The sequence below is a fragment of the Sinohyriopsis cumingii genome, chromosome 1 (genome assembly GCF_028554795.1).
Source record: "Sinohyriopsis cumingii isolate HCF-2022 chromosome 1, ASM2855479v2, whole genome shotgun sequence".
Lineage (NCBI taxonomy): Eukaryota > Metazoa > Mollusca > Bivalvia > Unionida > Unionidae > Sinohyriopsis > Sinohyriopsis cumingii.
In genome coordinates this window covers 30,303,033-30,315,996 of record NC_142961.1, presented here as the reverse complement: position 1 = coordinate 30,315,996, position 12,964 = coordinate 30,303,033, and the positions used below count along the sequence as shown (strand labels likewise).

The window sequence follows — 12,964 nt, the reverse complement described above, 5'->3', positions numbered from 1 at the left end:
TTGAAAAAAAAATGGTGGGGGAGGAAACAGACATAGTTCAATATGTACCTAACACTTAAATATTCTCCTTTCCTTCTTTCTCCACTCTGTTATGGCACTATCAAAATCAAAATCTTCAAACAATGTCCCCAATGCATCAGTGTGTTTATTGTTTCTGAGCTCAATCTTTCCTAAGCTATGTGTTAATGTTGTTTTGTGCTGAGAACCCTCTTTCTGCTGTCTGAAAGGGCTTATACACAGCTAACTTAGCCAGTTTCAGCAAGTTGGGAAATTGTTCTTTGTGGTTGTTATTTACTATTTTCCACAGCTCGAAGGTATTGTCTCTTGGATATCTCTGCTCCCCAAAAAAATGTTCACCAACAAGAACTATCCCAAAAACTCACTTTCTTTAATCACTGCTTTGCTGACTACTGTTCCAGCTTTCATATCCTCTCCAGAATGCTTTAATAGGGTCTTAAGTGCTTCAATGCCATAGTCCGCCAGTTCATCTTTGATGAGAAATGAGAGTCCTCTAAGGCCAAGTACATCGAAACTTGTTGCAGCAGATGTATTTTCTGGAGGAAATCTCTGCTTTATTTCATGCTTTAGACCTTCAATGAAATCTTTTCTCATTCAGCATGATCTGATATTGAAATATCATCCTCCATTTCATGAGAAACTCCACTACTTTCTTCATTCTTCCACATTCGCACCACCACTAACCTGACGTTGAAAATAATCAGTGATTTTACATCCAGCCATCACTTTCTGGAAATGGACCAAAGTACGTATATACACACATGGAAGGAAAGGGAATCAATTGCAGTACCCCTCTTGGACATGTGTTTCAGTTATAAATAATTAGAAGAATTTCCAAGTATCCTTTGGTATTAAAGTAAATCTGCAAACTTCAGAATGGAAGAGGTGTGGTGATAAAAAATATCCTTACTTTTGAATTTATTTTTAGATTCTTGTTTGTAAAGTTATAAAAAATGAAATAATATTTTGTACATTGATGTGCAGAGTACATTTTTATATGCAGGACTTTCAACTATTTGTGGGAGTTACCACATATCACCGGTGTCAAAGTGCATGAATTGATACAAATTTTGCACAAATCACACGATTGAGCGCCCTGGAAACATCTCTGCAAAAGGGGTTATAAAAAAATATTAAAAATACAAAGAGATTTTATTTTTGTGGGAAATGTGTAAGAGAAACTACAAAAAAGCACTATATTTCCATTTAAACATGCCATGGAGACCTCAGTTTTAAATGTCATGCAGAATAATGTTTGTTTTGTTTTCTTGTCAGTACCTAAAGAGGGACCTGTGGGAGCAAGAGGGGTCAACAAGCCAAAATGAGTTTGAGAAGGGTGATCTGTCAGATTTGGCTTCAAGGACCAAGGTCAGTCAGTTCCAGAGATTCAAATGTTGTAAACAGATGGCATACAGATAACTCGTCACTTTTATTTACTTAAGTTATGGAGTTAAATTTTGTGCAGAATTTTCCTGGTACTAGTATTAATCCAGCAATAGTAGATACAGAAATTTAATATAAAAAATTTGGGAATTGAAATGCCTAATAGATTACATAAAAAACCAGAGTTCTGTAGAAAACTCTCACCTTTTGTTCCAAGAAAGGGGGACCTAAGGGCTGTTCCAGTAAAACATATACCCCCCCCCGACTGCACTTCAAAAAAATTTCTGTAGGAGGTTGTGTTTTGAACTATTTTGATTCTGACAGTGGAAGGTTGGTTAGGAAAATCACTTCTGTTGTAGGTTGTGTTAACAAAATGAGAAATCACTGGTGCGGTTGTCAGATATAAAAAATAAAACGAATAAATATTTAGAATCGCATCTAACCCCCTCCTAATGGTCTATCATGAATAAAAAATTGGGTCAGAAAATGATGCCAGTACACGTGAGTGCACATAATTTGTACGAACTCGCATACTTTCAAAGCAGTGATATGCATTCTGCAAATTACATCAACGTTGCAGATATTAAATGTGCTTTGTGCAGTATGCAATTTTTATTAAACTTTTAACTTTAAAAGTGCATTTTGCAACGTAATTTGTGCTGCCAGTAGTGGTCTCACAGCGCTTGATGCGACATCCAGATAGCTGATACTTCGGTTTGACATGAATGGCTGTTAAACTAAATTTGATTGGTTCATTGGCCCTGGAACAAGCATTTTATGGTAGTTTTAAACTTATTTTCATCATGAAAGTTTTACAAATGTGTGTTTTAATTAAGGGCCACACAGCAAACCAAAATAGCTGAATCACAACAGGGTTTGTCTTCAGATGCCATTTTCAGTTGGCAAATACTGGCTGGTGATAGCTATGATGACAATGAATTTCATGTATATCGGCTGTTGAACATTGGGAAAATATCACTGGAAATATCAGTGTGGTTTTGAGCCCAAAATTGATGTTGAGTGCGAGTCCAATGTTGGATGGACAATATGCCAGTTATATTTATTCAAGATACCCATGTCTGAACAAGCAGACTATGGGAATGCTGGACTTAAAACCCTAATAGATAGTTCCTGAATGACATCATCAGCTGCCATATTTGTGTCAGCTGGCAGACTGACCATTGACTTTATATGGTGCTTGGAAGTGGAAATAAATTCATTGAATCTCAAGATACTTTTACGAAAATTACATAAATAAACACAATGCAAATCTAGCTTTCTGTTAGTATCTATATTTGTGATTTATAAGCTGACTTTGCTTCAGTGTTCCTTGTTAAAAATGGTAAATATTGGTGATCGCATATAGGAGAAACTGCCAGGTTGCCAGTCGTCCAGGTAAAATGGGCAGAATATCGTCTTCTAGTGAACTTATTGGGAAGCATCTATACAGCATTATGGAAGAGAAAAACTCTGGCATAAGAGGCAGCAAACCACTGATTCAAGGAAGTGAATCTTTGGCAGAGTTCATGTTAGTGAAAACTCGGATAGCTTGGAAATGCTTAATCACGTTTATTTGGATGTCAGTTTTTTTATTGGGAATGCAGAAAATCACTTACTAGGCGAGAGTCGTCCGTACACATGTAATAGGTGGGCAGAAAATTCAGAGACTTCCCAGTCCTGCTTCAGCCACCTGCTTAGTGGGAAAATGTGTTAATCAGTTAGCTGTGCTGATATTTACAATGACAGAATTTAGTGGCTGAAAGCCCCCCCCACCGTACATGTCACCATTATAAGAGCACATCAGAAGAACATGCTGCAGTAGCTGGGTGGCAAGATCAAAGGCTTTGACTGGCAGCTGGGTGGGAAAAGTACTGATATTTACAGTGCTTGAATTCAGGGACAGAAAGACCCAGAGACGTACATGTGGTCATTTATAACAGTATATCAAATAAACAACTTGAGCTTTCATAATTGTGTTCATTTCCGAGTGTAGTGTTATTAGCAGTGCATGTGACCTCGGAATCATGGCATGTTGAGACTTAGACTTGAATGAGTATTTTGGGGTTCATTGGCAAACTAATGAAGATTGTAACGAGATTCAGGAGAGGCTAAAGTTGCTAGAACTGATAGTTTGGATGGGACAGTAGCCAAGTGTAAGAAAGTGTGTGATGCCTAGCTTAATGCTTTGAAAAAGACCTTCATTGGATTGACAAAATTCAGACTCACTCTGATGGACAGACAAGAGCTGTGTCAGTGTTATAAAGAATATAGAAATTAAACTGAATGGCAACCAATAGTTCTTATAATTTGCATAGTTTTCAGGGAGGGGACTCCAACTTTTGCTGGTGGGACTCCTATTTTTACCAAAATGGGAGTCCTGGACTCCTAGTTTTAAAATCCTAGCAAGACCTATGGGAAACTTTTCTTTTTGGAACAGAGATATCCAAGAGAGAATACCCATGGGTGAGATGTTGAAAATTGCACAACCATAAAGAACAGTAACTTGTTCAAGCTAGTTATGCATGTGCGTTTCAGGCAGCGGGCAATGAAAGGAGTTCTCAGCACAGAATAATATTCATACAAAGAGGAGGAGGATCATATTAAATTCAGAAACAATTAACAGATTAATGTTCACAGTGAAGATCAGAGAATCCCCATACAACGTAATTACGCGTGTGTAGATCTCTAGTTGGCAGAACCACCATGGCAACAAAAGAATAAAGAGACAAACTTTTATATCATGCAGATGTATTACCAAATGAAGTACATGCTCTCTATGTGCAAAAATTAAATGACATTAAACATAAGAGACTGACTGATCTGTGTAACTATACTAATTTCACCGTTGGTATATTCAAATCTTGAATTGATGGGGGAACATGGCTCCAAAATAAACACATCAATTTTAGAACCTTTTTGTTGACTATGAATCAAATATATAATCCGAGCCCAACTCAATTGTTAGAAATTTTTTAAATTCTTTTGACAACATCGTAATTAGCTGTCAAATATAGAGTAAGCCTATGGTCTTCTGCCATCCCATCCAAGACCCCACCACAACCACGTGACCATGCCCAATGACATCACAGTAATAATCGCTATACAACTAGAGATGACATCTCTTTGAGTATTTTGATTTCAGTAGAGCCTTAACAGAGTGGTACAGTAAGAAAGAATGACAGGTATTTAAGTGTTTGGGAGATATTTAACAATGGCTATTCCTCCTGCCACCACTCCCTCATTGGAGATCACACACACATGAAACTTAAGTAAATCCTGAAATCCTAGCAGCATCCCTGCAGCGGAGATAACTTGACTATTTGATTTTATTGGTCTCTGGTTATCCCATGGTATTTCTGTTACATGAACATTATCTTACAGTGTGTCCAGTCAGCAAAGGATCGAAAAAGGCTTACAACCATTGAGAGTTGTTGAAGGACTCACTACAGATATGAGAGAATGAGAACCATACTAAAAGTCAGTGAAGATAAAATAGAGTATAACATGGGTTTCACTGTCCCTGATTGGTTGATAATGAAAGTATGATTTTAGTAAAAAGGACCTTTTGAGAGCTTGTCCTACTTATAACTGAAGAAAGTGACGGACGTTGTTTTATTAACATAATTTCCGTCCATTTACAGACCTGAGTTTGGAAGACTCGTTACTGAAATCAGCAGCTTACTCTTTGGTGCAGTATTGAAAGCACACATTTCAAATTTGTATAGGTCCAGAAAATGGTGCAGCAGTTATGGTCTTCTTTTCACAAAAGCTGTCGTCATACATGTGTCTCTACTGATACAAATTTGATCATGAGCACTTAAAATTTTAAGTTATTGAATTTTAATATCATGGTGTTTGCACAGGTTTTCAGCGAGTCCTGAATTCTTGAGTTTTGTGCAGAAACATGGAATCCAAACAGAATGCATCCAGAAATGTAGAGGTTTTCAACCTTGGATTTAGTCTCCCCTTTGCATTTCACATTGATATGCTTATTGATAGACAATTAGTATAGCAGTAGGAAAAGTAAGTGACAAATTTTGATACATATCATAAACAAGACAACAGTATGTGGGGGAACAAGATAAGAACAGGCTGGAATGGAGAAGTATAATGAAAACAATAATGAGCAGAAGTGTGCCTCATTTTTATGTATGCAACATTATTTTCTCAGTTTCAGTAAGAAATTACATCAAAGGGAAGACAATAAAGGGTGTACAGTTAACTAAACCAATGTTAATTTAGCTACTTCAGAGATGTATCAAATCAATTTTAACCTTCTGGTTTTATCTGTTTCTGTCCATTCTGGTAATTATGTCCACTCAATCAGTATGGTTGGAGAAAAAAATTGGCAAATTTGGCAGATTATGATTACCGTGTATACACTGTACTTCTGCTTGAGAGTTGTGAATAATTTTATTTATTGGTTTGTTGATTCTGGTTGTTGCTCAATTCAAATGCATCATTGAAAAACATTGATGCATTCTCATACTTTTTTACAAATATTTATTACAGATGCATAACTCCAGATATTGGTGAATATAGCTTGAATAAGTTATAACAGTTCTAGTTGGAACAATGGATAATATTGTTAGAGAAACTTTAAGTGAGCTAAAATGTTAACTTTTCAGCAGCACATGATGCAGGATCACTTAAGACTTCTCCATTTCATATGCTCACCATGAAAAATCCATTTGTACCAACTGATGACGACGTTTTGGTAACTGTCAGAAAGGCATAATTGACGATATTCAAAGGTATACAAAAATTACTAGTCAAAATTTATAAACTCATACAGCTATGGCAAAAATGATGGACTCATACCTTTGCTGCTGTTGCCACAGTGGATTAGTTGGTTGAGTTAGTTTGGTCTGTTTTTTTTTTGTTGTTGCTGTTGTTGTAGGGTTTAACGCCATTTTTCAGCACACAATAGGCTATACATGGCGGCCAGTATTAATGGTGGAGGAAGAACCCAGAAAGAACCACCGACCCACGAGAAGCTACTGGCAAGCTTTCTCACATACCTACATTAGCAGAATCCATGACTCGAACCCACGCAGACAGAGGTGAGATAGCAGTGATCCGTAACGGAAAGCGCTTTAGACTACTCGGCCACTCGGGGCCCCTGGGGGTGGTGGTTAACAATATATTAGGTGGAGGAAGAACCCCGAAAGACCACCAACCCAAATTAGTTGATCTGTGACGAAAACTCACTCTTTGAGATGTGCAAGTGATGTAAAAGCATGCATCTTAGTACACTTGGGCACATGGAGCCTCTGTTGATTTGATGTTTATCTCCAACAGCCGAAGTCATTTAGACACGAGATCTTAGGTTTCAGTAGATCATTATGGCCTTTACACCATTTTCAGATGAAGACAATCTATATGTGGCAGCCAGTTTTACTGCTGAAGAAAATCCAAGTACTTTTGAGACACCAAACACCACTTATGTAGAACCACTGACCTTTTACAAGTAACTGACAGCATTCTCATTTACACATTTGAGGCAAGTAATCACATGACAAGCATCTTTTGGCTATAGAAGCCCCTCAGATCTGTATCACAAGACAAGCATCTTATACCACTCTGCCATGAAAGCCCCTCAGACCATAAGTATAAGTCTCATATGAAAGACTAGAAGTGTGACAACTGGATTGAAAGTGCAGGATATTAATGCTTGGCCATCAGTGAAGATGATGCTCTGGGAAAACTGATTCCTTGACTTTCATCCATTTTTAAAAATCTAATGATATAATAATGTCTGACTTGCTGTATTTCTTGTGTTTATTTAATCTTTATATTAGTCTTGCAACAAGCATAAAAATAAGACCGGTAACTAAAATATATGTTCTTACAAGAAATGATATAGTGTAAAAGTAGGCAGAAATAATGCATCATCACTTCCACAGGCATTAATGTTTTTTTTCCTGACAAATCATGTATTATAAGTTTACCAAAACATTTATTGAAAAAAATAATACCAAGGAATCATAGCATCTGATCACACATTTAAAGCAATAAAAGGTTTGACTATTATTCTAATCAAAAGCAGCATGCCTGAGAACAAAGAAAAATAGCAAAACATAGTGATATAGTGATCACTTTAGTAAACACAGTTTAGTAAGGATACAAATTCATGATGTCCGTATTAGAATAGAAATCCCTATTATAAAATCTGTATTAATGGATGTTAAATTAGTAGGTATTAAGGGACTGATCAGTGTCATCTACAAATAATAAGCCACCATGAAAATTTGTGATTTCACAGTATCAGAAGCATACATGGCTGACAGACAGACAAACAAAAGGACAAAAGATTGATTATAATGAATGAATACAAATAAAAATATGCAGTAGATCATATGATCTATAAGAATTCAGTAGATTACCTCCAGCCAGCTGTCATTTAACCCTTTACCTCATAGAGCATAGTGACAAAGTGCAGCTCGCTATACACAGAACACAGGTTACCTAGTCGACCGCATACGCATAGCTTGCCTGTGAACTATTAAGCAATGTAGTGTATGTTACGTTTAACAGCAATTTTAACCATTTTACATTTTTGGTACACATCTATTACATGTGGAATAATTTAAGAGTAAAGTCCGATTGTTATAGCTGTGTAATTATTTATCACGGAAGAATTTGTTATGTGCTTTAAAATCTGGAGAGAATTCGTTCACCGTCATGTCAGTGAGGCCGTGTGACCAACCGTAGAGCTGCCATTTCTCATACTCGAAATTTACAAGTTTTTCATCTGTGTCTACATCACTAAGTCATCTAAATTTGATAATTTATAAAAACTAATTGCAGCCTATATCAATATCACAGCCTTTACCTAGATTATTGAATCTTTCATAGTTGTGATTCTAATCATGAAAACTTCATAAGTACTGAATGAAATCCGCGACCACCATTTTGGAGAGTGGAGATTACGACCCAGTTACTTTAAATAGCAGATATTGACCAGTACATAAACAGTGACCACGTGATCTGACGTAATTGTCATTCACAGAAATGAATGTAGTATCTAAAAAGGGGTTTTCCCGAAGGTGGCGCTACGAAAACCGGCTTAAAATGGCTGATGTTTACAGCAGACGTCAAAAGGCGCTTCTATGGGACTTTTGTAGAAGCGTCAAAAGTCGCTTCGATGCGACTTTTGTAGAGGCGTCCAAAGACGGTTGTATGAGGTAAAGGGTTAAATTGCTTCTGTCCCCAACCCAATATTAAAATTGCTTCTACTGCCCACTAACCCATAGCCAGAAATTATGTTTAAAAAATATGCTTCTGTAGGAGGCAGTGTTTTTCGATTAAAACATGTCTGACGGTGGATCATAATTTTTTAAAATTGCCTCTGTAGTGGTTGGTTGAATTTGAAAGTGCCTTCCCGGGGGGGGGGGGTCAGTGTTTTAGTGGAACAGCCCTAAAGGAAATTCATGGACTTTTAAACTTGTTTTTAGAAATGACCATTATTTAATTTACTTAGTTCATTTCCGAGACCAATTTAAATGTCTGTGAAAAACTTTAAATCACAATAGCATGTGCTTTACATAGGTCCATCAATAGTAGTAGTATGCTAACTTGTTTGATGGATACATAAAAAAGCAAGAAAATTGATTGGTACAAGCCATTTAATATTGAAATCATTTTGTAACATGCTTTCATTAATCCAAATAATTTAAGTTTACACACACTTTTTCATAATACCCTCCATATGCATGTAAGTATTAGGATTAATATTAATCTCAGAATTACATAATTCTCTTTACATATGCATCTATACACAATTGCAAAAGATTAATTACTGTTAGTGATTCATATAAAAAATCATTTTAAATCGCTTAAACAGCAGAATTACTTTTTTGCGAGTCTCTCACATTTAAGATTGCAATGCAATAGATTATTTATGATTCTTTTAATATTTAGCATCTTGAAACACAATATGCCATATTTTTTCCAGAGTAGTGATGTCACTCAAAGCTTTGAAAATCAGTGGTTTGCTTGGATAGAAAGAGCAAAGTGTGTGATGGATGAACAGAGTTAGAAGAACCTGGTGTCTAAAATTGTAGCCTCAAACCAGCAATTTTCAGAGGAGACCAGTATATTTTACAATGTTTATTGGCCTGAAGTACAGAAGGTTCTGAAAGACAGTGGACTAAAGCGAATAATACATGGAGGAAAATCATAATCTCAGCCTATGTTTGGAAATAAAAGTTTATCAAAATGTGAATTATAATAGGACTAGATATGATACTTAACATAAATTAAAAGGCAATTGGTACACTTGATCTACATTCACCTTTAAAGGTCTAGAATGCAAATAAGCTGATTAAGTAACCATTTTAAAACAGGAATGATGGACTGGAATATGTCAAATCATTTCTAATGGACAAAATTAAGAAGACACCCAAATAAAATCAGGTGTCATTTCCAGTTGCATCTCACATCATAAAAAGATGCAAATGCAATCTCATGAATCCTTCTCAGGCCATCTTTAGACAGACTACAGGAAATCCATCCCCTTTATGCTTGCTAACTAGGTCCAAAAGAGCTTGTTTCTTGTGCAAGGCGCGGGAGGATTCCAATTCATACAATGTACACAAGTTGAATAAAACTCCTTCATGGAGATTCTTATCAGGATCTCTATGGACTAATGCTTCCAAAGCCTTCAAAGCGTCTTTTAACTTGCCAAGATACAAGCAACACACTGCCATGTTGTTCACTGCCTGGAAAAAAAACAGAAATGAAGCAAGAGGGGCAAAGAAAACTATGTATTTAAAGATCATCAAGAAATTGTCAGACAAAATGAATTACTGGTCCTACTTTGATAGTTTAATATCAGTTTTAAAAATTTACTTTTTCTATGCAGAACTCGGAGACCCTCAGTTTGAGTGAATATGGAAAAACTAATCTAAAGATATTGGTGTTGTTATTTTTGGCAGTTTCAAAGGTTTCAATTCATGGGGTTCCAATTTTTTTGGGTGAGCCAGACCATGAATTTTAAGTCACAACAAAATATCAACCAAGCCGACATTCACCCCTACCCCCAGGTCATATGAAACGGAAAAGCATCACCTGTTTCTTTGTTTTAATACCACAGCTATATATAGTGCTGAGATTGTGAAGTATAATTATGCATATTGAGAACTGACTGACTGATTATAAATTAATTCAAATGCAAAATTTCATGAACGTGAAAACCTGGGCAAGATTTTAACGCCTCTAATGGATGTACAGTTTAGTAATAAAAGCAGATTTATGTACAGTCTGTATCCTTTATTTCCCAAAGCACATAACAGTCCCATTTGCACAATTAACTGCTAAGTAAATAATCAGCAGATTAATCTTGCTTTCTCCATTTCACTCAGGTGTTTACAAGTGCTACTTTGTCATTCACTCTGGTGTCTCCAAAGTGCTTTAACATGATCCACTCTGCATGATTTGGCTTAAGGGTATATGTTTTATGGTCATCTGAGATCTGATTTTAAATGTACATCTCCACTGTCATCCAGTTCATTTAACTGATCACTCACCTGTGTCAAATACCACTCATGAAGTTGTACATTGTAAAATATGGTCATTAATAATGCTGCCATTCACCTGAACATTACGATTCAATTTTGTACCTTAGGGTTAAGGTCACCCAGCAGAATGATATTCTTTTGTGGCATTGTTGGCAAGCTTGTCAGGTTTACAGTCATTAGATTTGTTCAAGCACCTAATCATAAAATGTTGAGAACTTTATGCTTTGATACCAGGCTTTAACAACACATGGGAACCTAATTACTTAAAACTACAATAGTGGTATTAAATGTGTTTGTTCAAACATATGTGGACAAAGAAATTTTATTTCAGATCTCGACATTTATGCCAAATGGAAGCAATGAATCAATGAATTAATTAATAGAGTACAGATTGAACCTGTTTGCTTGCACATGGAAATGAATATCAGTATTAGTAAACTTATAGCGAGATATATGCTTTTTTGTGTTAAATGATAGAGCCACAAAATTAGGTACCCCAAAAAATAAAGTGTTTTAATGTTCGTGTAACCACTCTACAACTGCAAATCTCTATAAATATCAATTAATTCAACTGAGATGTTAGAATCCATGCATGCAAGTTAAATGAAACATATCTTACCGCTGTGTTGTTTGGCTCCAGCTGGACAGCCATTTTGAAATGTTCATAAGCTTCTGAGAAATTATTAGAACACATGGACAGAAAGCCCCTGAAAGGGAAAATTATTAGAACACATGGACAGAAAGCCCCTGAAAGGGAAAATTTTTAGAACACATGGACAGAAAGCCCCTGAAAGGGAAAATTACACATGCTTTAGCACAGTGTTTACTCAGTAATGGATACAGCATTTCTAATCATACAATGGAGAACAAGAGGGCCAAGTCTGCCTGATACTGTTTATTTGTTTTATACTCCATGAACTTTGGCCAAAACTAGTAATGTACTAAACCAAGGTTGATTATCTTATTATAAGGGTGACTCTGAATACATTTAACCCCATCTTTTGAACTATTCTTTTTGGGTGAGAACTGACATATGTTAGGTTTAGAAATGAAACATTAATTTTTGCAGTTATTATAAATGAAGCTATGTGTAATATTTCTCTAGAATGGTTGAATATAATATCAAATTTTGGAATTTAATCTTGTGTAATATGACAAACTCTCCAATTATGGTGTTATCTATATTGAAATGTCTCAAGAATTATAGGATAAAAATTAGAAATATTAAACATGGTTTCTTCAGTGGGGGTTTATCAAGCATTACTTTTCACAGATACATTTTTATTTCTAAGCTATACACATCGGTTATGGTTACTTCCAAAGATTTGTTGTTGTAGGGTTTAACGCCATTTTTCAGCACAAGATAGGCTATACATGGTGGCCAGTATTAATGGTGGAGGAAGAACCCGGAAAAACCCTGGAAAGAACCACTGACCCACGAGAAGCTACTGGCAAGCTTTCTCACATAACCACATTAGCCAAATCCGAGACTCGAACCGACGCAGTACTTCCAAAGAATTAATTGGCTTCCCTACATATACCCATACTTGTTCATGGATTCCCTATTGGAGCTTTCCTTGTCCAGTTTTTTGCTTTCCTCAGCCACCTTCTGAAAGTACTCTGATGCCTTTGACACATGACCCATCTGTAAAATAAGGCAACATTTTCAAGGCATGTAAAAATTATATCTGCTGATTTTATCTATATTTTAAAGTTATATAGAGGATATTCTATATGAATTTGCCCATAACTAGAAAGTCCCTTTCTTATACACCTTGTAAATATCAGCAATCCAAATGCCAGGGCAGATAACTGGATTAGTATGATTATTGTAGACAACAGTTTTAAAAGTTTCTAGAAATGACAGCCATATTGGATGATAGAGCAGCCTCAGTTGTGCATACTTATCAGGGCCTGTGCCAGGATGTATTCTGTGAAATTTAATGTATGAGACGAAGTCATTAAAAGGTCTTTTTGTAATTTAAAAACAAAAATAATGATTATATTGAATAATGGATTAGCATTATGTACTGAAAGGTTTA

General features: G+C 35.9%; 2 protein-coding genes across 4 annotated transcripts in view; one reads left to right on the top strand and one right to left on the bottom strand.

Annotated features, from left to right (window-relative positions):
- LOC149806626 (uncharacterized protein C8orf76-like) overlaps positions 1 to 9,634 on the top strand; it is a 56,095-nt gene extending 46,461 nt beyond the window's left edge. For all 3 annotated transcript variants that reach the window (XM_089955834.1, XM_089955824.1, XM_089955816.1), the window contains exons 9-10: positions 1,294 to 1,386; positions 9,359 to 9,634. In XM_089955834.1, coding sequence (XP_089811960.1) covers positions 1,294 to 1,386; positions 9,359 to 9,442 — 177 coding nt within the window. In that variant the 3' untranslated portion in view covers positions 9,443 to 9,634. The remainder of the gene's footprint in view (positions 1 to 1,293; positions 1,387 to 9,358) is intronic.
- Positions 9,012 to 12,964, bottom strand: part of LOC149806625 (trafficking protein particle complex subunit 12-like) — a 43,543-nt gene continuing 39,590 nt past the window's right edge. The window contains exons 11-13 of the mRNA XM_089955803.1: positions 12,470 to 12,567; positions 11,542 to 11,629; positions 9,012 to 10,124 (exon numbers count right to left, since the gene is read on the bottom strand). Of these exons, the coding sequence (XP_089811929.1) occupies positions 9,882 to 10,124; positions 11,542 to 11,629; positions 12,470 to 12,567 (429 nt within the window). The 3' untranslated portion in view covers positions 9,012 to 9,881. The remainder of the gene's footprint in view (positions 10,125 to 11,541; positions 11,630 to 12,469; positions 12,568 to 12,964) is intronic.